At 41.7% G+C, this 24,419-nt stretch overlaps 1 protein-coding gene and 1 pseudogene across 32 annotated transcripts in view; one reads left to right on the forward strand and one right to left on the reverse strand.

Annotated features, from left to right (window-relative positions):
* The window catches only part of Ttbk2 (tau tubulin kinase 2), a 162,249-nt gene that overhangs the window by 60,829 nt on the left and 77,001 nt on the right, over positions 1-24,419 (forward strand). For 14 of the 31 annotated variants that reach the window (XM_087207368.1, XM_087207365.1, XM_087207376.1 and 11 more), the window contains 2 exons: positions 21,661-21,681; positions 23,856-23,929. The exons of 1 other annotated variant lie outside the window; for it this stretch is intronic. In XM_087207368.1, the coding sequence (XP_087063494.1) occupies positions 21,661-21,681; positions 23,856-23,929 (95 nt within the window). Of the gene's footprint in view, positions 1-4,102; positions 4,186-11,477; positions 11,591-20,748; positions 20,864-21,660; positions 21,682-23,855; positions 23,930-24,419 lie in introns of those variants that run through there. 16 more of the 31 variants (XM_087207375.1, XM_087207371.1, XM_087207384.1 and 13 more) reach the window with 4 other exon arrangements.
* LOC110345198 (E3 ubiquitin-protein ligase SMURF1 pseudogene) lies at positions 6,178-10,791 on the reverse strand (annotated as a pseudogene). The gene has a single exon (XR_015449751.1). The product of XR_015449751.1 is annotated as an E3 ubiquitin-protein ligase SMURF1 pseudogene (transcript).

Below are 24,419 nucleotides of genomic sequence, written 5' to 3' on the forward strand. Positions count from 1 at the left end.
AGTTTGTTTTTATGTCCTCTGCTCTGTTCCCACTGGTCTAGAGAAATTTCAGTACCATATTGTTTTTGTTATTATGGCTTTATAGTGTAGCTTGTATAATGATGCTTCCAGCATTGCTATTTTTTTCCTCAGGGTTACTGTTCTTGTTAGCTGTTTCCAAATAAAATTTGGGATTGTTCTTTCTAGTTCTGTGAAGAAGTTTGCTATTTTAATAGGAATTGCATTGAATCTACAGATCACTCATGTTAATATGGCCATTTTAGCAGTATTAATTCTGTCAGTTAATGGCTTGGGGATGGTTTAGTAGTACAGGACTTACCTAATTCTTGTAATCCAAGAAAGAGGTGGTCTTTCCATTTTTGTAATATCTTTTTCAGTCTCTTTCTTCAGAGTTCTGTCATTTTCACTATAGAGACTCTCACTTCCTTGGCTAGATTGCTTCTTAAGTATTCAATTTTTTTTTTTTTGAGACAGCCTCATTGTGTAGTTTAGACTGGCCTTGAACTCACTATGTAGCCCACATTGGCCTTGAACTTGCAGCAGTCCTCTTGCCTCAGCAATCCTCCTTCCAGAGTGCTGGGATTATAGGCATGCTCCACCAGCCCAGAGAAGTATTTAATTCTTTTGAAGTTATTGTGAATGGAATTATTTTTTTGTTGGCTTCATTATTGGTGTACAGGAACACAATTGATTTTTGTATATTAATTTTGTATCTTTCCACTTTCCATGAATTGGTTTATTAGATCTATGAGGCTTCTGGTGGAGTTTTTTTTTTTTGATACCGGAGATCGAACTCAGGACCTTGCATTTGCAAGGCAGTCAGTGGCACCACTGAGCTAAATCCCCAGCCCCACTTTTATCTTTTATCTTTTGAGGAAAGGTCTTTCTACACTTACTTTGCAAAGGGTTTTTATCATGAAGCAGTGTTGGATTTTAGCAAAGGTTTTTTTCAAAACACATTGATATAATCATGTGGTTTTAGTCTTTGATTCTGTTTATGTGTAGAGTCTCACATCTGTGATCTGTGTGTGTCATCCATCCTTGCATCCCTGTAGCTTTCTTTTCTTGCAGTGTGTTTGCCTGATTTTGATACTAGGTTATCTGCTAGCATCATAGAATTTAAGATGTGCTAGTAGTATTACCTCTCTTCTGGAAGAGATTGTAGAAAACTGGTATAATTTCCTTAAATGTTCGGTAGCATTTATCTTTTTTGTTATTGTTGCTTTAGACAGGGTCTCGCTATTAGTTCAGGCTGGCCTTAAAGTCGAGGCAATCTTCCTGCCTCAGCCTCCTGAGTGCTGGGATTCCAAGTGTGCATCACTAGCCAGGCATTGGTAGCATTTATCAGTGAAGCCATCAGCACTAGGTGTTTTCTTTTTGGAGATTGTTAATTTTTTTTTTTTGGTACCAAGGATTGAACTTGGGACCTTGTGCTTGTGAGGCAGGCAGAGCGGTACTACTGAGCTAAATCTCTGCCCTGAGATTATTAATTTTTAATTCACCTTCTTTAATAGGTATAGATAAAGGCGTATTCAGATTATTTCTTCTGGTGTGAATTTTAGTTGTTTGTGTCTTTCAAGGAATTGTCCTGTTTCATTCAGTGTTTTATTCAGGGTTTTCATTAGGGGTTACAAAATGATTATTTTTCTGATTTTATTTTCCTTTCTTCCAAAATTCTTTTTTTCCCCTAAGATTCTTAACTAGAGTTGTTCTACTTAGTAGAGCTTTCTGACATCAACTGTTTGTTTTCCCTGAAATATACTTAGTGAGACAGGGACTTGCTATGCAGTTCAGGCTAGCCTCGAACTACCAGCAGTCCCCCTGCTCCAGCCTCCCAAGTGACAGGATTACAGGGATGTGCCTCCACAAGTGGCTAGCTTTTCTTTTACTTATCAGTTTTCATTCTAATGAGATGTGTTCTTGTTTTGTTCTATTTTTTGTTTTTCCAGATAGGGTCTTGCTGGCCTTGAACTCACTATGTAGCCCTGGCTAGCCTTGAACTGGCACTGATCCTCCTGCCTCAGCCTCCTGATTGCTGACATTACAGGCATGGCCACCACACCTGGTTTATAAGTTGTGTTCTTATATGACCAGTAAGATGTTTTCTGTTTGAATTTCACTATGAGCTAATGGATTTTGTTTGTTTGTTTGTTTTTGAGGCAGGATCTCCCTTTGTAGTTCAGGCCGGCCTTGAATTTGCAGCAATCCTCTTGCCTCAGCCTCCCAAGTGCTGGGATTACAGGCCTGCGCCACCATGCCTGGCTTAATGGATTTTTATATATTCCATTTCAAATCTTTGTTGCTTGCTTGTTTTCTCTCTCTTCTCTCTCTGTCTCCTCTCCCCCCCCCCCCCCCCGTTTCCTTCTTTCCTTTTTTTTTTTTTTTTTTTTGGTACTGGGGATCGAACTTCGGTCCTTCTGCTTGCGGGCCAGGCGGTAAAACCACTGAGCTAAATCTCCGGCCCCAGCCATTTTTCTTTTGATACTTCAATTCACATCATTGGCTAGTGGAAGGTTTTCAGGGTGGCTTCTGTGTCCTGGTGTAGCTCCAGTATTCTTTGACATCATCCTTGTTTCTGGCCCACCAAAGTATTCTAGGTTTTCCTAGGCTTTCCCTGTGCCACAGTTGGAATGAGGAGCTTGTGTTGGAGACCACAGCATGGCCACTGCAGCAGTACTTTCTGTTGATCTGACGTGCTTCTTTAGTGGGCTTTGTGAGGTATTGTGTTTTTCCTTGTTTATTCTTAAGTTTTTGCATAAATTCTTATGCATTCTCAATTTGTGTTATTTTTAAAAATGAAGTTACATTCTTTTCTACATTTCAAGTTTGTTAAGGTACAGGAATTATGTATATTTAAGTTTTATACTTAGCCAGGCATGGTGGTGCATACCTGTAATCCCATCACACAGGAGGCTGAGGCAGGAGGACTGAGTTTGAGGCCAGCCTGGGCTACATAGTGAGTTCAAGCCCCAGCCTGAACTACATAATGAGAACCTATCTTGAAGAAAACAAATAAATTTTAAAAAATTTTTTAAATTACATTTATATTTGCCTTAATGGATTAATGATAGCCCAAAGTGGTTTTGTATTAGGTAATAGCATAAATTTATAAATGAATGAGGGAGAGTAGCACACCATAGCCCTCCCATTTCTAGTTTTTTGTTTTCTGGTTTTTTTATTTTTGAGACAAGGTCTTGCTGTGTAGTTCAGGCTGACCTTGAACTCACCCTGTAGCCTAGGCTGCCCTCAAACTCATGGCAGTCCTCCTTCCTCAGCCTCCCATGTGATGGGATCACAGGCATGTGCCACTACACCTGGCTTAAAACAGATTTTTGGTCATGGTGGCACATGTTTGTAATTTTTGCTAATTGGGAGGGTGAGGCAGGAGGATCAACAAGTTCGAAGCCAATTTATGCCATGCAGTGAGATCCTCTCTCAAAAACAAAAAACAACAAACAAGAGATAATTGTAAATATCATTGTTTGATAACTGAGCTTTTTCTTAAGTAGGATAGTGGGGAATTAAGTTGTCTTGCGCCCTATAAATGCAAGGGAAAAGTACATTTTTCCTTGTAGCTCATGAAGAGAAAAGTGACTTGTATTTTTATTTTCAGGGAGTTTTTCTTTTCTTTTTTTTTTTGGTTCCAGGGATTAAACTCAGGTCCGAGGCAGGCGGCAGAACCACTGAGCTAAATCCCTGGCCCTCAGGGAGTTTTTATTTGCCCTGCAATTTGCCCTGTATTGTTCCTGGATTCTATTTTTGCCTTGTATGCTGTACAACAGAAGCTGAGAGTTGAGAAGGAGTTAACTATTACAGGAGAGCAACTGTACCTCTTTTGCCTACCTTGAACTCTCCAACTACTATTGCAAAACATGACTAAACATGACTATTCCCTTTCCCTAGTCATAAGAATATTTAAAAATATGCAATTTCTGGATTAGACCATTTGTCTATCCAATATAGAAGACTGTCTAGGAAAGTTACTCCAGAGGGACCTTTAAGGTGGAGAGTGTAGAAATTGTACTCTGGGAGCTAAAATTTTTATTTTTTTATTTTTATTTTTTGTTTTTTGAGGCAGGTCTTGCTGTGTAGATCAGGTTGGCCTTTAACTCACTATGTAGCCCGGGCTGGCCTTGAACTTGTGGCAATCTTCCTGTCTTAGCCTCAGAATGGCTAGGATTACAGGTTTGTACCTCTCTGCCATAAATTAAAAGTTTGTGGATATACTTTTACTCTCTACTATATTTTATTCTTTCTTGTTTGTTTTCGTTTTTGTTTTGAGACACGGTCTTGCCGTGTAGTTCAGGCTGGCCTTGAACTCTCTATGTAGCCCAAGGCTGGCCTCAAACTCACAGTGATCCTCTTCCCTTAACTTCCTGAATGCTGGAATTATAGATGTTTGTCATCATGCCTGACCGCTTTGGGTTTAGAAAGGTAATACATAGAAAATTGAATAAACCTAAATTCTTTTAAGGAACAGAGATCCATTTCCTCGTAATGGAATATAATGTGTATGTATATCTCTGTATACACACATTTGTATGTGTTATATGTGCACCAAGAAGTATGGTATCATATATAACATAAGGAGCCTTGAGGGAATTGAAATTAAAGGGAGTTAGGGAAATAGATGATCAAATGTTTTCCTTTTATACCCTTTGGTGCTTAAGACATTTTAAAGAATAATATATAATTCTTTCATTTAAAAATGGGCTGTAATGGTAATTACAGATATCTTAAATATCCATTCTTAACTCTTTACATTTGAGTATGCTTGAAAATAGTGTAGTATATTATAATGTAATTAAAAGCTATTTTGGGGCGTGAGCTTTATAAATAGCTGGGAATATCTTATTGTGGGGAGATCTTTTTTTTTTTTTTTTAAATATAAAGTTGTGAGTTTATTGCATATGTAACAAAATGAATCTGACCTCCCGGGTCCAGCCTGCTGTACAATCAGTTTTGTGTTTCCAGCTGGTTCTATAACCACATTAAATAGAACTAGTATTTAAATACTTTTGATTTTGACATAAAACAGAACATTAGTGTACAACTTTTGACAAAATAAATCAGCAATAAAAACAGTGGGAAGAATAATAAGGATAGCAGCAATACTTAAAAATAAGACATTATAAAATAAATTAAAAATACATTATAAAGTGGTTGAGAAAAAAATAAACAAACGTTAAAAATCCATGCTGTGTTTCAGGAAGCCTGCTGTGTAGCACACATCGGCTGCAGGTGGCAAGGTGTGCTCTCTGCAGAGGGCCATTCCAATTGACAGCTCCGAGTTGAGGTCCACCTAACCTGAACTTGGACCACATGGCTGAGCTGGCTTAGGGGTCAAAATCCAACCTAGTGGCAGATTCTCCTTTCAGAGATCCAGAGAGCGCTCTGCCCCCACCCCTTCCCACCCGGCCACCAGCCGCCATGTGGCCCCTCACTTTCCTGCCCTAATGCTGCAGAGTGGTGGTTTGCTACATCCCTGAGTGTCGGCTGTTGGCCGCTGGGAGGGCGAGCCTGGAAAGTTGGGCCCCTGAAGGATTTGGGTGAGGAGGGACCACGGGGTAGGCATGGGGGGACCAACAATATCACATATGGGACAACCAGGAGCTTCATGGACTTGCCATGCAGCGTCCTCAGGAAGTGCAGAAGCCCGGACCATGGTCAGTTCAGGTTCTGAAGTACCATGCCCTGCCAGAGGCCCAGTAGAGAGAGCAGACAGGACACAACTCTGGGGAGGTCTGCAACAAGGCCATGGTGGGCCCAAGCCACTACCTCAATCTTAGCTGAATGGACCCCTGCCAGGAGAGGTAGGGCCAGTGTGTAAGCTGCTTGGGACCATCCTGCCACTTCTCCCAGCACGTGAAGGTAGTGTTGAAGGTGCCACAGGCACCACTCCTGCTTCACAGTCTTGAACTTTAGACCCTGGCTTCTTTCCTCACTGCTGCAGGTGTGGGGTAGCACCACCAGGATATCAGCACAATTTCTGACCTCAAGAATTAGGCTGCTCCCCATGGCCAGGGTCAGGTCACAGAGCAAACCTCCCTGGGGGCCTGTACCTTTCAGTTCCTCAAGCTTCAGGGGAGACTGTAAGGGAACACTGGATGGAGTCCCGGGGGAACGGGTTTCTAGCACGCCCTCCGAAGCATCAAGGTGAAGGAGACGTGGATGAGCCCTATTGGGGCAAGGCAAGAAATTGAACGAGACTAAGGCCACACGTTGGCCTGGATGTTCAAACGGATTCAACTCTCCTTCTGCAGTGAGTCCCACATAGTCCTTTGTCCCAGCACATCAGCAGCCAAGAGTGAGGCTCAGTCTACAGACCCTGGGACCAGCGGCTTCTGAGCTGGACAAACCTGGACCAGGTCTGTGACCTAAGATGGTGAGCGCACCCCAGACTGCTTCCAGGGCAAGCACAAGAAGCACAGCCAGATGCAGGGATTAGTGATCCTCCTCACCGCTGGTCTCAGTAAAAGCAACAAAAACAACAGATGAACGTCATCCAAAGGGCCTTCCTGATCCATCCTAGACCACAGCAGGAACCAACACTGAACTCAGACTTCAACAGCAATGAAATGTCTTACTAATGAATTACCCTGTGCTCGCCCCCACCCCAAACTAAAACAGCAACACCATACTGAGAAGTTTGTTGCTGCTGCTCTCTTCCATGGAGGCTTAGCTCTCCCAAACCAAGCCACTCTGTGGGAATAAAACACTGTCTGAACTTTTGTGCAAACTGGAAATGGTGGTAGAAATGCAGTCGGCTGGTTTTGCCCTTGCTCAGCCATGGAGACATGTGGGTTAGTGAACTGAACTGTTAACGTCACCAGTGCCACCAGGAGAAGGGGCCAGCTGGGTCCGTGTAAAGCCATCCCCATCCTGTGTCACTGGTTCATATCCATACCGTGTTTGTGTACAGCGTGAACTCAGGTGGAACTGGTCATCAGGGCCACCGTGCCACCCTTTTCAACTAGTAACAGAATTGTTAGTTTCGCTCTTAGCAATTGCCACATCAAAGTCTGTAACACTTCTAGAGACACAGTCGGTGCTCCTCCGCGTACACCAGGGCACGGGAGTCCGCACTGGACCGACTGGTTGGATCTGAGGCTGGTTTTGGTGTGTTCTTTGCTTAGCTCCGATATGTGGTATTTTCACCGGAAAGAATTTCAAACTGGATATAGGATGCAGCAAAGGAAAGATAGTTTTTCTCTGTGCAAAATGAGTTTTTTCAGCCAGGATACCCTGAAAAGAAATAGCCTGGGCCTCCAATGAAAGCTGCTCCAATTCCTTCACCTCTCAAAGGGGAAACACATTTTGCCTCAAGCTTCCTGCCATGGCACAGTTCCAATAAGCATACACTATATAGTCACTGTGGAGTTAGAAATTAATCTGCCACCTGGAACAGGCTGCTAGGATGTAAGATTTGGAATCTGAGCTCTAGTAAAGTAACCAGCAGCTGCTGAACTTGAAAAGGGCCGCTAAGGCTGTATGGAGAGGTGGCTGGTGTGCAACCGTGCAAGCCCTTGGTGGGCCCGGCTGACCCTTAGGAAGAGCACAGGGCCGTGAGCCTTTTCGTCCGTCACGTGTGACTGAGGCCAAAGGCGGAACCTGGCTTTGTTTTATTGGATGGGTAATGGAGGGGTGGGAGAACTGTAATAAAGGAGGGACCGATGGTGGGAGTCCCCTGCCCCCTCCTTCTGCCAAGGAAAGAGAGAGAAGCCTTTTCCCTCGGGTTTCTGGAACTCCAGGCCTCAGCCGGCTTTGCGGGAGGCACACAGAAGCTGTATGCTTTAGGTCTGGTGATCATGAGTGAGACTCTGCCGCCCTGAGCTGCTCTTCACTCCACAGCAAAGCCACAGGTCTCCTCCACTGCGGTCAGCAGTTTCTCGTAGAGCTTCTCATGGGACTCATAAGGTGGGGTGTCGATCTGGTTAAAGCAGGTATGGGCCTTGGGCAGGTTGTCGGTGTTTGCATCTGTCAGGTGGATGGGGAAGAGCCGGGGCCCTGCTGCACCTGTAGAACCTTGTAGGGGCTTGAATCCTTGGAGAGGAACTCGTGTGGAGCCAGTCACAAACTGCAGGAGCCTAGCTCTTCTCTCTTCGTCGAAGGTTTCCACTGCCTGCCAGAACCACCTGACGATGTTGCTGTCTGCCACACAGTGCTTCAGCCACGTGTTGGATTTCCAGTCATTCAGGTCAATCTTGTCCAGGCCACCTATGATCAACTCTAGTTCCTTCTGGTCAAAGGGCTTCAGTAAATGCTGAGGGATGAGTTCATTAAACCCCTTCTGAAGTGCTAAGAACTGGGCTTCAATACCTGGCATAAACTTCCAGTTTACATACAACCGCACATAGTCCTTCTTATTCTCCTCAGTGACAGGCACATTTCTGCCATTGGGTTTCAGCTCGTGCTGAAGAATCCTCCCGAAAGCATTGTGCTCAACGCAGAACATGTGATCCAGAACGGGAGTGATGTCATTCTCTAGAATCCACACCAGGCTCTTAGGAAGTTCAGGGTCCACTGAGTCCAGGTCAGACAGCTGGATGGGCTTCCCGAGAAGCTGCTTATAGAAGGGAACTGTGAAGCCCCCATTTATAGTGTCCATGGAACACAGCCAGACCCACGATCTGACCCACAAAGTGGAAATAAGACAGATGGTCAGGGTTAACTGAAGAATCTGGGTTGATTTGCCACATGTAAATGTTGTCCATGGAGTACTGGAAGAGTCCATAATATGGATTCAGCATTTCATGGCACAACAAAGCCATTCCTGTGCCACTCTGCCATAGTCCAAACCTTCCTCCCCTCGGAACTTCACCATCAGCCGCTTCTTCAGGTCTTTTGGTCGCATCTTCGTAATCTGATGGTATGACTCCTCAAATATTTCTTCTCTGGAAACTTGGATGTGGCAATGCCCAGCCTGGGGTTGCTGAAGTGACAGTTCATGTCTGAGGACTTTCAGTTTCTGGACCAAATCTCTTTCATATCTCTGGGCAGGAAGCTCTTCATCTTCCACAGAACCTTCACTGGGCAGGGGCAGTGGCTGGCTGGGCTCCTTGAGTTGGCACTGGTGATTCACGATATGATGTAACCTTGGGTCTGTAAACTGAGTTGTTCGGTTATTATGGTCTACAAAATATATTCTCCCAGAAACTGTACTTCGGACTTCCCAACCTGGTGGCAGTGGTCCAAGTTCATCGCAGTTCACACTGTTACGGTCTCTGGGTATCCGCAGGTCATGCCACGTGCTCACGCCAGTCTGTGTGTGCAGAAAGTAAACTTGCCCCTGTACTGTCGTTCTCTGCTCGTAGCCTTCAGGCAGCTCCGGTGACTGGTGGCCATGTGGCCGGTTCTGGGGCATCTGCAGCAAACCTCGGACCTCGGAGTTCCAAAGTCGCTGTGCCTGGAGTCTCTGCTCTTGACTCGGGGGCTCCACAAACCTGCAGTTGCCCCCCACCTGCGGCAGCACCAGTGCCATCCGTGTAAGGGGCAGGCTCCTCCGTTTCTGCGCGTCCCGGGGTTCGACATCTCCGCCAACGATCCGGCAGCCGCCTCAAGGTTATGGCTCCGGGCTGGGCACCGGGCTCCGACTCAGGACACGAACTCCGCGGCCCAGGCATCCGGGCGACTGGCGGGGGGGGGGGGTGGGATCGGCACTCGGTCCGACATCCCGACCCTCGCTCCAGCTGGCGGAGCCCAGCCGCGAGTCGCCCTGCCGCCACTTCCAAGTCTCCTCAGAGCCGGACCTATTGTGGGGAGATCTTACAGTAGTGTTTGGAGTGCTAGCTGATAGGACCATTGAATGTTAGCCTCCTTTATTATCTCTTTTATTATCTGTAACTAATAACACCGTTTATGCATAAGGCCTCCTTTCATTTTTTAACAACCCTTTTTAAAGTTGTAAGTGTTCAAAGTAAAAGATTTTTAAATCAAACTAAAAAAAAAGTAAAAATAAAATCTTAGCCTCGTACTTTCCTTCTCAAAAGTTTACTAATATTGCTCATCTTGTTTTCCCCCAGAAATGTTCTATGCATATTATAATCATATATATGTGTATTTATAATCTCTTCTCCCCACATATGGAATGGTGCTATGTACTACTTCACCATTTATACGCCCTTGGATTCAACTAGAAAGAGTCATTCTGCCTACGTCAAAGTTCTGTGACAGTTATCCTGTAACTACTGTTTGATACGCCACTCCCCCACCCTTGAAGGCCTTTCCTTTTTCAGGTGAAGTTCCTGCACCTTAACATCCCATCCAGGACATGGAACTAACCTTGCTTCTTCTGCCGCTTCCTTTCAAACTCTTGGACTTAGATCATCCTGAGCTTTTTGGTTTCTTAAAGTTTGTAGCCTCTCACCTGCAAACTGCTTCCTTTGTCTCACACTTTGGATAACACCTAGAATTTTTTCATCTTTTAAAAATGTATAATATTGGGCCGGGGATTTAGCTCAGTGGTTCCGCCGCCTGCCCCACAAGCGCAAGGACCTGAGTTCAATTCCCGGTACCCCCCCCCCCCAAAAAGTATAATATATAAACTTGGCATGGTGGTGCATGCCTGTAATCCCAACACTCAGGAGGCTGAGGCAGGAGGATTGCTGAGAGTTCAAGGCTGGCCTGCGCAACATAATGAGTTCAAGACCAGCCTGAACTATATAGCAGAGACTCTGACTCAAAAAACCAAACCCAAGGGCTGGGGATTTAGCTCAGTGGTGCCACTGCCTGCCTCACCAGCAGAAGGTCCTGAGTTTGATCTCCGAAACCAAAAAAACCCCCCAATAAACCAAACCCAAAACAAAAGAAAAAAATGCATGTGACAGTATTTATGAAAATAATTCAAAGAAATAAAGCGAAGTATAATTAAGAGCTTCCATTTTTCATAAATATATAACGTCCAAAAGTTACAAATGCTTAAAATTGTAATCCTACTATTTTCTTTTTCCCTTTTCCTCAGTCAATTATAGAATTACTTATTTGTAAAATTTTATTTATGACCAGGCATGGTGGTGCCTGCCTCATCTCAGCCCTAGGGAGACTGAGACAGGAGGATCCCTGTGAGTTCAGCCTAGGCTACGCAGTGAAGCTAAGGCCAGCCTGAACTACATAATGAGACTCTGTTCAAAAAACAAAGCAAAAAAACCATGTATTTACTTATTTATTTATTTTGCCATATCCAGGGCCTTTGCACTGAGCTATGTTCCCAATTGTTTGTATTGTTTTGAGACAGGGTCTCTCTAAGTCACTAAATTGCCCGGGCTGGATTTGAACTCACAGTCCTCCTGCCTCAGCCTCTAGGATGGGATTACAGGCATACACCACCATGCCCAGCTTAAAATTTTTAATTCCTTAAAATCAGTTATACAAGTAGTTTAACCAGTTCTGCAAAGCTTTTTATGAACAGCAGTAGTCCAGGTTCTGGTTCCAGACAAGATGTAGTAAGCACGCTTCACCCTCTTTCCTACTGAATGCAGCTGTAATATGTGGACAGAATGCTTGCAGTGGCTATTTGAGGACTCTGAAAAGTAATTAGTAGGAGACAGATTTGAGGAAGAAGACCAGAATTCAGAGTACCACTGAACCAGCGGTGAGTTTACCGTTTTTTTTCCTACCAGTATGCCCCAGCCTGAAACTTGGAAGTGAACATTCACATGGACAGAAAGAGCCCCCAGAGAAGTCCTCTAGTTCTGGCTCAAGGATGGACACCTCCTATCTTTCTCTGTTCTTTTTTTCCTTTCTTCATTCTCTTGTAACCAGACCTCCAGCAGTCCTTGATGGTGGCTGCGGTGGATTCAGTGGAGCAGGCAGGACCCTAAATGTAGCAGGAGGGACACTTCCTCTAGATTGGAGGGGCTGTGGCTGAGTCCGTCTGGCAAGTCCCTGTTGCTTTCTTCTCCGCCTGCCCTTTTGTTGCTTGACCCTGATAATAAGCACAGTCATGGGAAGTACTCTGCAGAGTGGGGTTAATAAAGCCCCTGCTTCCTACTGGAAGGTTGGGAAAGGGGATCTTGAGGAACTGAAAGATTGTAGAAGAGGGAGGAGTTGGACAACTGACCACCGAATTGCTTATGTACACCTGAGCTGAATTCCAGACCGCATGCACAAATCTAAACAGAATACATAGGCACTGAGAAGTGAATTGTGGGATTAACTCCTGCCCACATTCCAGACTGGGCACTGTGGGCACTTACAGAACACCTGTGTGACCACGAGGACTTTAAAAACAGAACTGACATTAGAAATACAGCCTACAGATGGACGCGGTGACATATACATGTAATCTCAGCACTTGGGAGGCTGAGGTAGGACGATCACCACAAGCTCAAGGCTAGCCTGAACTAGACAGCCAGACTCTGTCTCAAGAAAAAGAAGGAAAAAAAAAGAAATATAACCTACAGAAGACTTCTTGGTTGCTTTTTTCTTTTTCTTGCAGCATTGTGGATTGCTTTATGCATGCTAGGCATATGCTCTAGCGCTGAGCTACAGCTCCAACCCCTGATTTTTTTTTAGCCCCATTACTGGGAATTGAACCCAGGCCTCATTCTGCTAGGCAAATACCGCCACTGAGCTACACTGCTAGCCCTTTGATCAGATTTTTTTTTCTGGTGCTGGGGTATAAACCTAGAGCCTTTACACTGAGCTGTAACTCCAGCCTTTTTTTTTTTTTTTTAATTATGAGGGTTTCCCTAAGTTGCTAAGTAGCCCAGGCTGGGCTCGTGTTTGAGATCCTCTTCTGCCTCAGTCTTCCAGAGTGCAGGGATTATGGGCATGCACCACCATGCCCAGATTCTGGTAAGTTCCTTTTTTTTTCCTAGGTTTTTTTTTCAGGGGAGGGGCACCAGGGATCGAACTCAGGACCTTGTGCTTGCAAGGCAGCCACAGTGCCACTGAGCTAAATCCTAGCCCCTTTTCTTAGTTTTTTGAAAGAAGGTCTCACTATGGAATTCTGGCTGGCTTTGAACTCACTATGTAGCCCTGGCTGGGCTCAAACTCACCACAATCCTCCTGCCTCAGTCTCCTAAGTGCTAGGATTACAGGCGTGTGCCACCACACCTGTCCTCTGGTCAGTTCTTGAAACATGAACTTAACTGGGTCAATTACTGGGTGAAACAAAAATACCCACATTTTTGGTGGGATTTAAATAAGACCTAAGGATCTAATAACATAATATTAAAAATGTCCAGAATATAATCTAGAATCACTTAATTTAAAAAGAATGAGAAAAAGCTGAACTCATGTAAAAAAAGAAAGTAGGTAATAATGCCAGGATCACACAAATGTTAAGTTTATCTCAAAAAGACTAAATTACCTATTATTACTGTATTCCAGGAATGAGTGGGAAAATATAAAGTCTTAGCAAAGAAGCAAGATATAAAGAACAACTAAATGAAAATTTTAGAACTGAGAAATAATGGAAATGAAAATCTCAGTGGGTGGGCTGAATGACAGAATGAAAATGGCAGATGAGTCAGTGAACTTGAAAATAATGTCATTGAAAATTACCTAATTTGAACAGCTGGGTTCAGTGGCATGTACCTATACAGTAATTCCAGCTTCTCCAGAAGGCTGCGATGGGAGGATCACAAGTTCATGTCTAGTGTGGGCAACATGGTGAGATCCTGTTTCAGAATTTAAAAAACAAAAGTGCTTTCTTCATTAGCACATATTCTAAAATTAAATAACAGAAAACAAGGGCCACGTGTGATGGCACACACCTGTAACCCCAGGCCCGAGGCAGGAGGATCACTGTGAGTTTGAGGCCAGCCTGAACTACATAGGAAGACCTTGTCTCAAAAACAAAGAAACAAACAAAAATTCAAAACAAAAAAATACAGCCTCTAGGAACTAGGAGACACTATATAAAAAGGTTTAACATTTGTATTATCAGAGACCAAAACAAGTTTCATGCAGCAAAAATATATGAATAATACCATATGTAATGGAAAGTGGGAAATAAAACTGTTCCTATTTGCAGATGCCATGATTGCTTATAAAGAAAATCTCGAGTCCACAGAAAATTCCTATAATAAATGAGTTAGCAAGTGACAATTTCAAATCACAAAAAGCAGTCATATTTTTTCATATGAGCAGTGAACAATTGAAAACTAAATTTAAAACAAAGTAGCTCCAGAAAATGAAATGCCTAATTATAAATATAACAAAATATTATATACAGAATCTCTATGCTGAGAACTGTAAAGCCCCAATTAAAGAAATCAAAGATGGGTATGGTAGCACATGCTTGTAATTTGAACGTTTGGGAGGCTGAGCCAAGGAGGATTGCCACGAGTTCAAAGCCAGCCTGAACTATATATAGCAAGACCCTGTCTCCAAAAACCAAAAAAAAAAAAAAATAGCTCAAACTGTTATAATCAAGACTAGTATTGGCAAAAGGATAGACATTTAGATTAATGCAACAGAGTAGAGATTTCAGAAATAGATTCACACAAATATAGCCAATAGCTTTTTTAAAAGTAGCAGTGGCAGTTCAGCGGAAAAATAATTTTTGCAACAAAGTAAAAAGAAAATAATTTTTTAATAAATGCTGTTGGAATAGTTGCACATCCATATACAAAAACAAAGATTTATCTAACACACGTTACACAAAATTAAAAATGTAGCACAACCAGCTGTGGTGGTGCACGCCTGTAATCCTAGCATTTGGGAAGCTGAGGTAGGAAGATTGCCAGGTGTTCGAGGCCACCCTGGGATGCATAGTGAGTTCAAGTCCAGCCTGAACTACATAGCAAGACCCCGTCTTGAAAAAACCCAGGAAAAAAGGCAAAAAGTAGCACAAATCTAAATGAGATATAAAGCTGTATAACTGTTAGAGAAAACATAGAAGGACTATTTTATGGCCTGCTTGTGAAAAGTAAGATCATTGGATGACACTGAAAGCACGATTGAATTGGGCTTCATTTAATTAAAAGTTTGCTTTCAGGAGCCAGGGATGTAGCTCAGTGGTTTCGCTGTCTGCTGTGCAAGTGCAGGGGCCCGAGTTTGCTCCCCGGTACCAAAAAAAAAAAAAAAAGTTTGCTTTCAAAAGACACTATAAAGACTAGGAGAAAATATTTGCATATCTGTAAAGGACATATATTCAGTATAGATAAAGCACTCTGAAAACTCAACAGTAAGAAAAATGATTTACTTACAAATATTAATAGGCTTTGGCATGTGCTTCCAAAGGATAGACTAGCAGATGAATACATGAAAAGTTGTTTACCATAACTAATCACGAGGGGAATGCGAAGTGAGATACCGTTATACACAGACAGAACAGCTTAAATTGAAACTTGAAAGTATTTATGAGGGTCTAGAACAGCTGGAACCCTCACACACTACTGTTTAGCATGCAGAGTAGCACAGCACTTTTGGAAAATGGTTAAACACAGACTTAGGACCTGTTAAATTTGGACTTGCCATATGACCCATCAGCCCCACACCCAGGTAATACCTTAAGGAAATACCCTAGAATAACTAGAATTTATGTTTATATAAAAACATGTACATACATATTTGTATCAGCTTTATTCTTAATTGCCAGAAAATATCCTTCATAGATTGAATGGTAAAAAAAAAAAGTGGCATGACCATACAGTGGAATGCTACTCAGAACCCAAAAGCAGGAACTGTTGGTACTCGACAGCTTAGATAAATCTGGACAGCTATACTGAGTAGAAGAAACTAGTCTCAAAAGGTTACATATGATTATATTTGTATGACATTTTCAAAAAAAAAATTACAGTGAATAGATCAGTGTTGCCAAAAGTTGGGATCAAGGGAAGGTGACTGGAGAAGAACTGCACAAGGGGATTTTTGGAGCAATGGAATCGTCTCCTGGTTGAGATAGTGGTTCTGTGACTCGATGTGTGTGTTACGTGCATCAAACTATACACTTAAAATGGCAGTTTACTGTGTGCTAATTTAAAAAATTATAGTTTCTTCCACTCCTTTTGATTTGATTCCCTCATGTGTGCTTTGTACTTTGTAGCCATCCTTAACAATAGCCTTTGCAGTTTTGTTCGTCTGTTTTTTACTTAGTTTTATTTATTTATTTTAAAATACATTTTATTTTATTTTATCTCATTCCCCCAAACTCCTCCCCTCCCTCTGTACAAAAGCTTTGTTTCCATTTTTCCTTCTATTTTCACTTTTATCTTGTCCCTTTCTCCTTTCTCCCTCCCCCCTCCCTTGTTCTCCTTCCCTTTTGAACACTTTCTTCCCATTTCCCAACATCCGTAATACATCTCAGTCCTTATTTCCACAGTCAGTTTCTCACACCAGAGAAACAATGCGGTATTTAAACATGTATGTCCAAATCTCTGTATTTTTAAATAATGTGTTACACTGCTACCTCTTGGACTAAAAATAACCAAACAGTTGTCTAACTCTCCACATGCAAGAGGATGGTTTGTTCTCCTTTCTCCCACTCCACACCTGATAACCTTCACATCCTCCTGTCTTCACAATGCAGTTTTATTTTGATTCAGTTAATATTTATATTATTTTAGCTGTGTAATAGTGTTTACAGCCAAGCCATGTAGTAAACTGATTGCTTTTCTCTTCCTGCTCTTTTGGCTTCTTCAAAGGTGAAATTTTTTTTTTAAGGTCTTAGATTTTCTATATCATTACCATTAATTCAGTTTTATGCCCTTTACCTGTTATGAAAACTTTGCTTTCTTACCCACCTTCCTGTATTAACTTTTATCAGTGACCCCAAATCTATGTCAGACTTTTAGAAGTGTTTCCTTTTTTTGTTTTTTGAGAGGATCTTGCTATGTAGTTCAGGCTGTCCTAGAACTCACTGTGTAGTTCAGGCTGGCTTCAAACTCCCGGCGATCCTCCTGCCACAGCCTCCCAAGTGCTGGGATTACAGGCATGGGCCACTATGCCCAGCTGGAAGTGTTCTTTGATATTAAAAGTTCTTTGTGGGCAGGGGATTTAGCTCAGTGGTTCTGGCGCCTGCCTCAAAAGCGCCAGGTCCTGAGTTCAATCCCCAGTACCAAAATAAAAAAAAAGAATGAGAAGCAGGCTATGGTGGCACACGCCTGCATCCCAGTCCTTGGGAGTCTGAGGCAGGAGGATCGCCGGGAGTTTGAGGCCAGCCTGAACTACATAGCAAGAGACCTTGTCTCAAAAAAAAGAGAGAGAGAACATGTTAAGTTTCAAAAAAGGGCTTTAAAGTTTTGGCCATGTGCCATTTCACCTGGTGTTGCTTCACTCTGACCATTCATTTCTGTATCAATAGAAAAACTTCTGCCAGGTTATCACAACAGTGGGCATTCTTCAGTGGTTCTAGCTTTTTAATTGACAACCAAGTGCAGTTTTGTCTTTTTATAAAACCCAGTAAACTCTTGCTCTGGGGTTTGGATGTGTTTTGTCTTAAAGCATTTCTTAGAAAAAAATAATAAAATTTCTCCTAAAATGTACAGATAGTTTTGATTTATTGTCTGTTTCTAGGGAAATCTCTCCCTGGATCTCTTCAGTCCACTTCAGTCAAGGCTGGTTATTCTGTGTTCATAGTTGTTTTCCCTGGTCACCTCCAGTGTCTTCCTGGGGATTCCCTTTGATTCCCTTTCATGCTGTATGCTTTGTTAAATTCCATGTCTCTTTTATTTATTATCATTGTAATGACGCACCTTCTTCTAGCTTCTTCAATATAAGGTGCATGAGAGATATTTTTCAAACCTCTTTTGCAGGTGCAAAAGTGTGTTTAACTCACCTTGGCATTTAAAGTAAAAACTGGCTGGGTGTGGTGGCACACACCTGTAATCGCAGCACTCGGAGGCCAAGGCAGGAGTATGGATATGAGTTTGAGGCCAGCCAGCGCCACATAGTGAGTTCAAGGCCAACCTGAACTATATAGCAAGACCTTGTCTCAAAAAACTAAAACAGGGCCAGGGATTTAGCTCAGTGGTGCCTCTGCCTGCCTTGCAAGCGCAAGGTGTACCAAAAACAAACAAACAAAAAACCCCAAAACAAACAATCAAAAGTAAAAACTGCCTGGATGTAGAATTTTACTTTAAAAATTATGCCTGCAATCCCAGTAGTCTGGGAGACCAAGGCAAGAAGATGGCAAGTTTGAGCCTGGCATGGGCAACTTGTTAACAGTGAATCGGTCTCAAAATAAAAGATAGGAAACAGCTGGGGGTTATAGTTTAGTGCAGAGGCTCTGGGTTCAATCAACTGCCAGTTTAAAAAGAAAAGAAAGAAAAAAAAGGAAAAAGAAGAAGTCTTCTTTCGGTTGAGAAGTACAATTCCATTATGATTCTTGTTACTTTGGCATCCTGTGCCTCCTCGCCCTATAGACTGGTTTAAATGATGAAATTCCTGGTGAGGGTTGTTTAGAGTGCAGAGTTCCAAACTTCCCTTTGCTGTCTGCTCTGCAGAGCCACTGATCCCTTAGGGCTTTGTTAGAAGGGCGTCTTCATGAGGGCAAGTGAGGCCTTTGTTTCCACACCCCACAGCTGAGTGGATCTTCCCAGGCACTTGCTTTACTTCATACTTATTATTGTTATTATTATTATTACTATTTCTTGTTTGTTTGGTTTTTTTTTTTTTTTTTTTTTTTTTTTTGGTACCAGGGATCGAACTCTGGACCTTGCGCTTTCGAGGCAGGCGCCGCAACCACTGAGCTAAATCCCTGGACTTTTTTTTTTTTTTTAAAAAAAAACGTTCTCGCTATATAGTCCAGGAGACATTGAACTTGTTATACATACAGTGTAGGAGGGCTTCAGACTTGGCGATGTTCCTGTCTCCTGTTCTAAGTGCCAGGGTTATAGGCCTGTACTTCCAGGCCCAGTGCCAAACTGCTCCATCATTTCTAGCTGTATGATTTTGGATGAAGTAATTAACCTCACTAAGAAGAAACTCCGTTTCTATATCTGAAAAGTAGAGGAAACACTAATACTTAATATCATTATTGAAAGGATTAAATATATGTAACATATATAATAAAAAGCCTATTATAAAATGCTTGCATTATGTGTGCATATTATGCATATTAAGTATTATTTCTTGATTTTTTGTTTTTAAAATTTTTTTCAATTTTAATTTTTTATTAGTACATATTTTTAGTACATAATGATTACATTCCACATGGGGAGTGATACATGTACACAATACATCCTAATTCCTTTTTCATCCCCTTCTCCTTCTCTCCATTAATTATTACTATTTGTTAATTTGTTCATTCAAATATTGATTGAATATTTCACTGTTTGTCAGGTATTGTTAGGCACCAGAACAAGATACTAGTCTTTGTTCTCATGGAGTGATACTTCAGTGTGTACTCGTTATAAAGTTATTTAGCAATTGCTGTAAGTGCTAGTGAAGAGTGACTGTCCCAATTAAATTGTAATTCTTCCATGCTTCCAGAAATTTCTACATTTTTATTGAACTAACTGTATTAGTTTCATTAATTGTATATATGTATATATATAAATTGTGTGTGTGTATATATATATAAGAGCACCAGTACACTATTCCTTAAAATATAGGACAAGAACTCATTTATATCTTACCTAAAGCAATGAGAATGTACTAATGAACCCCAGAAAGTTTGCTTTGCTTTGATTGTTCAATAAAAGATCTGTGGTTTATTTAGTTTCTTTCTAAGAGTAGGGTGGTTTTTTTGGTATAATTTACAAAGATATTTTAAAAGAAGTATTGCCAGGGCTGGGGATTTAGTTCAGTGGTTCTGGCACCTGCCTGGGAAGCGCAAGGTCCCAAGTTCAATCCCCAGTACCAAAAAAAAACCAAACAAACAAAAACAAGAAGTATTGCCAGAGGAATTAAATCTAGAATGATCTTTTGTTTTTAAATGATTCAAATGTCTTTGTAACAAAGGTACTGCATTTAATCCCCACCCCACCCCACCCCCTCCATCAAATTTAGGACCTTTTGCTTGCCAGGCAGGCGCAGTGCCATTAAGCTACATCCCCAGCCCCTACATTTAAATGTTCATGATGAAAAAGTGGAGTGGTTTGTTTTTTGTGTTTTGGGTTTTTTTTTTATGGTGCTGGGAATTGAACCCAGAGTCTTGCATGTGCTAAGCAAGTATTCTACCATTGAGCTACATCTCCAGCCTGAAGGTGGAGTCTTAAAAAATGGATAATTAAAATTTTGCTGTTGATTTGTTGTTGTTGTTGTTATTGTTGTTGTTTGAGACAGGGTCTTGCTGTGTACGTCAGGCTGGCCTCAAACTCGTGGCAGTCCTCCTGTTTCAGCCACCCAAGTGCTGGTATTGCAGGCCTGCACCATAATTACATTTTTTATTGTTTCTGTGAATCTGAAGAATACAGTTGCTGTGGACCATTTTTATCCTTTCATTTTTATTACTGTTTACTAGATGATACAGTTTTACAAATATGTACCCAAAAAACCATGTGAAATCATCAGCATACATTGTGCACATGGTGATTATTGGGTTTCTGTTGTACTTATTCTTTTTTTTTTTTGGTATTGGGGATTGAACTCGGAACCTTGTGCTTGGGAGGCAGGTGGTGGAACCACTGAGCTAAATCCCCAGCCCTATACTCATTCTACTTTGAGGCAGAATCTCACTGTGTACCCCAGGCTGGCCTTGAACTTGCAGTCTCCCTGGACCATGCCTGCTTCACATTGATATTTACAGTACTGTGTGCGTCACTATTCTTTGTTCTACAAGCATATGTCTTCAAAAGTTGTCTACTCTTATTGCCTCATATCCTATTTACTTTTTTTTTTCCCCTTTCCTTTTTTGAGATAAGGTCATGCTATGTAGTAGCCCAGGCTGGTCTTGAACTCAATATGTAGCCCAGGCTGGCCTCAAACTCACAGTGATCCTCCTGCCTCGGCCTCCCAAGTGCTGGGATTACAGGTGTGTACCAGCATGCCCAGCCCCTTTTGCTCTTTTTTTTTTGGTACGGGGGATCAAACTCGGGTCCTTGCACTTGCGCAGCAGGCAGCGAAACCACTGAGCTAAATTCCCAGCCCTACTCTGTACCCCATTATAAACTAGCTTCTGCCTCTTCTACTCACTCGTGGCTCCCTAACCCTAATATTTATGAGTGGGCACTTCCCATCACTCCTAGCTTCATAATATTCTTTCTCATGGGTCCTGCGATGCCCTTTCTCAGAGTTTCCTCCTGTCTCTTGGGTTGTTCTTCTATTTCCTTGAGGGTACTTTAAGTTTTACACATGAATTTTACAGAATTATGTACTAAAGTTTCTTCTTACTTTTCATGTGTCTGTATTTGTGGTTCTGTCCTCCACATTAATGCTTCCCTGATGTATGTCTATAGCTCCATCTTTTTGTCTCGGTACTATGCCTGAAATTATAATTACTCAATTCAGCTACCCTCCAATTCGACATTCTAACATCCTTTAAAACTGATACACCCTATTACATTGTCTTATTTTGGTACAAATTTTCATTTAATTGTATCACTTTCCGTTTTTTTTTTTGTTTTTTTTGTTTTTTTGGTACCAGGGATTGAAGTCAGGTCCTTGCGCTTGTGCAGCAGGCGGTGAAACCACTGAGCTAAATCCCCGGCCCGTATGTTTAAATTTTTAAAATATTACAGTTAAAGACACATTGCTACTAATCCCCCCTCAAAATATTTTTCCTCACTTGCTTTCAAACATTTACTCCATCTTTCTTGATACTTTCTGAAGCACTCGTGGAAATTCTCTTTGGTGAGTATCTTTAGATGTGCTTTTGTGGCTGTCTCAGTGTCCTAAATTGATTCAAAAAGTTTACCTTTCATGGTCATTTGTACTTTGGGAAAGACCCAGAATTGCACGGTACCAGATCTGGTGAATAATGTGGCTAAAAACACACTGTAATGTTTTCACAAGCCTGCCTTGCCATCGAATGGCACTCGGCAGCAGCATTCATGGTATTTTCTCATTATACCTTGTCTAGACACAGGAGCCTTCCTAAACTGCTTCAGAGTGACAAGAGCAAAGGGATTGTGTATTTGATGGGGGGTGGGGGGTATTGTGAGGGGAAATTAATGCCAATGTGTCTTTTACTGTCATAATTTTAGAAATTTAAACATTCAGAGCCAGGCACAGGGTGCATGCCTGTAATCTCAGCACTCAGAAAGCTGAGGCAGGAGGATTGCTGTGAGTTCAAGACCAGCCTGGGCTACATAGTGAGCTCAAGGCCAGTCTACACTACATAGTGAGACCCTATCTCAAAAAAAAAAAAAAAAAACCCCTAAAAAATTCAGCATATTTTTCAATCACCTCTTGTACTTATTCTTGTCTCTTGCAGGATATTGTAAGCTTTCTGTGTCCAGCTTTAACCTTTCTGTCTCTAGATTTTCCTTTGTTGAGTCTGTTTTTGGTGGTACCAAGGATGGAACTCAGGACCTTGTGCTTGCCATGCAGGCACAGTGCCACTGAGCTAAATCCCCAGCCCGAGTGTCATTTTCATTGCCACCACAGTGATGTTCTAAAATGTATTGCTGTAGTATATAATTCTTCATCTAAAAATATTTGGGGTGATTCTTATTACTCAGCAGTACTTTCAAATATCCATCCATGTCCTGCTTGCTTTTGGATCATTTATATCATTTTGAAATGCTCATATTCTATAACCAATTCTGAATCAGTAAGGAATATAGGAATCTAAATTCTGGTGATTAAACATTAGGGCCTTTTCTGTATTTCCAGCCCATTTTTAAATTTTTTTAAATTTTGAGGCAGTCTCAGGTTTCCCTGGAAGAGGTTGAATTTGCCATCCTCCTTAGCCTCCTGTGGGGATCCTCCTGAGTTCTGGGATTATAGGCGTGGACTACCAGGCCCAGCTTCACTAAGTCTTTAAATTGCCTGGTTGAGTTTGAGTATCTGGATCCTTCTGCCTGAGACTCTTTAGTGCTGGGTTTATAGGTGTGCACCACTATGCCTGGCTAAACTAAAGTTTTTGTTTTTGTACTGGGTGTTGAACCCCAGGCCTTCACAGTTGAGCTACAGCTCCAGCATGATCTCCTTTAAGTCCATCTCAATCAGCATGTCTTTCAATTTCACACCTGCAACTCAGGTTGAAAACCACTGAGCTTGTCCAAATAAACAAGCCCAGAAAGATGTGTGACTTGTTGAAATCATGTAATTAGGAGTAGCAGGGCCGGGGATTTAGGTCAGTGGTTCCGACGCCTGCCTCCTTACTGCAAGGACCCGAGTTCGATCCCCAGTACCCAAAAAAGAGAGTGCCAGAATCTAAAATTCAGTGTTTGAGTTGAGCATGGTTTTTACACATTTGTAATCCAAGCACTTAGGAAGCTGAGAAAAGATAATCGTGAGTTTGAGGCCAGCCTGAGCTGCATATCAAAATCAAGGCTAGCCAGTGAGATCCTTTTTTTTTTCTTCTAAGACCTGTCTTTTTTTTTTTTTTTTTTGGTACCAGGGATGGACCTTGTGCTTGTGAGGCAGGCGGTGGAACCACTGAGCTAAATCCCCAGCCCCTTGAGACCTGTCATAACAACAAACTAAAATGCAGATTTATATTTCTAATACAGTTCTTATTTCTTGTCCTTTTGTGCTTTCATATGGAGTGTATCTGAGCAAGTTGATCTTAAATGACCTCTGAATCTTTTACTAAGAAACTTATCATTTATTTGTTTCCTCATTCATTCATGTTTTATTTATTAATTCAACAAAGTTTTATTTGACTACACAAGGAGCACTACAGGACCTAGGGAGTGCATGGGTAAAAATTTTGAAATAAAATTCCTGTCTTTATGGTCTCAACACATTATTTTATATATTTTTATATTAACTCAAATACTATACAGAAAAAAAATTTTAGAAGAAAAAGTATAGTATATTCTTTTCCGCTGTTTTCTTTCTTTTTCTCTTTTACCCAGGGAAAGACCACGTTTGTAGATTTATTGGCTGTGGGAGGAATGATCGATTCAACTATGTGGTCATGCAGTTACAGGTAGGTTACCTAGAAAATGTATCTCAAAATCTTTTCATTTTGATCAGAATACCCAGTTACAGTGGATATAAATAAAAATGAAAACACTCTTGATATCATGTCAGAATGTTTCACATTGTGCAGATGGAACTTATTTAAATATTCTTTATACAGATTTTCTAAAAATGAAATGGTTGTCCATGTCAGCTACTTTGGTTGACCTGTATATTCACTGATTGTCATCACTGCAAACACCACCCCCTACCCACCCCCAGCCACCCCTGTTCCGGGGATTGACTTAGAACCTTGTGCTTTCAAAGCAGGCACAGCGCTTCTGAGCTAAATCCCCAGCCCCACTGCAAAGTTTTAATCCTAGCATAGATTGGGGGCTGTGAAGTCTTGCCCTATCCCTGTACTTTGTCTCCCATGTTTATTTCCTTAGACATTTCAATTTCCCATTTATGCTTATAAGTGACAGCCATGGTTACTTAGAAATTTAAGCATTTCGATT

Source organism: Heterocephalus glaber, unplaced genomic scaffold, assembly GCF_053883595.1.
Source record: "Heterocephalus glaber isolate CG9 unplaced genomic scaffold, H.glaber_assembly_v1.0 deba00000809, whole genome shotgun sequence".
Lineage (NCBI taxonomy): Eukaryota > Metazoa > Chordata > Mammalia > Rodentia > Bathyergidae > Heterocephalus > Heterocephalus glaber.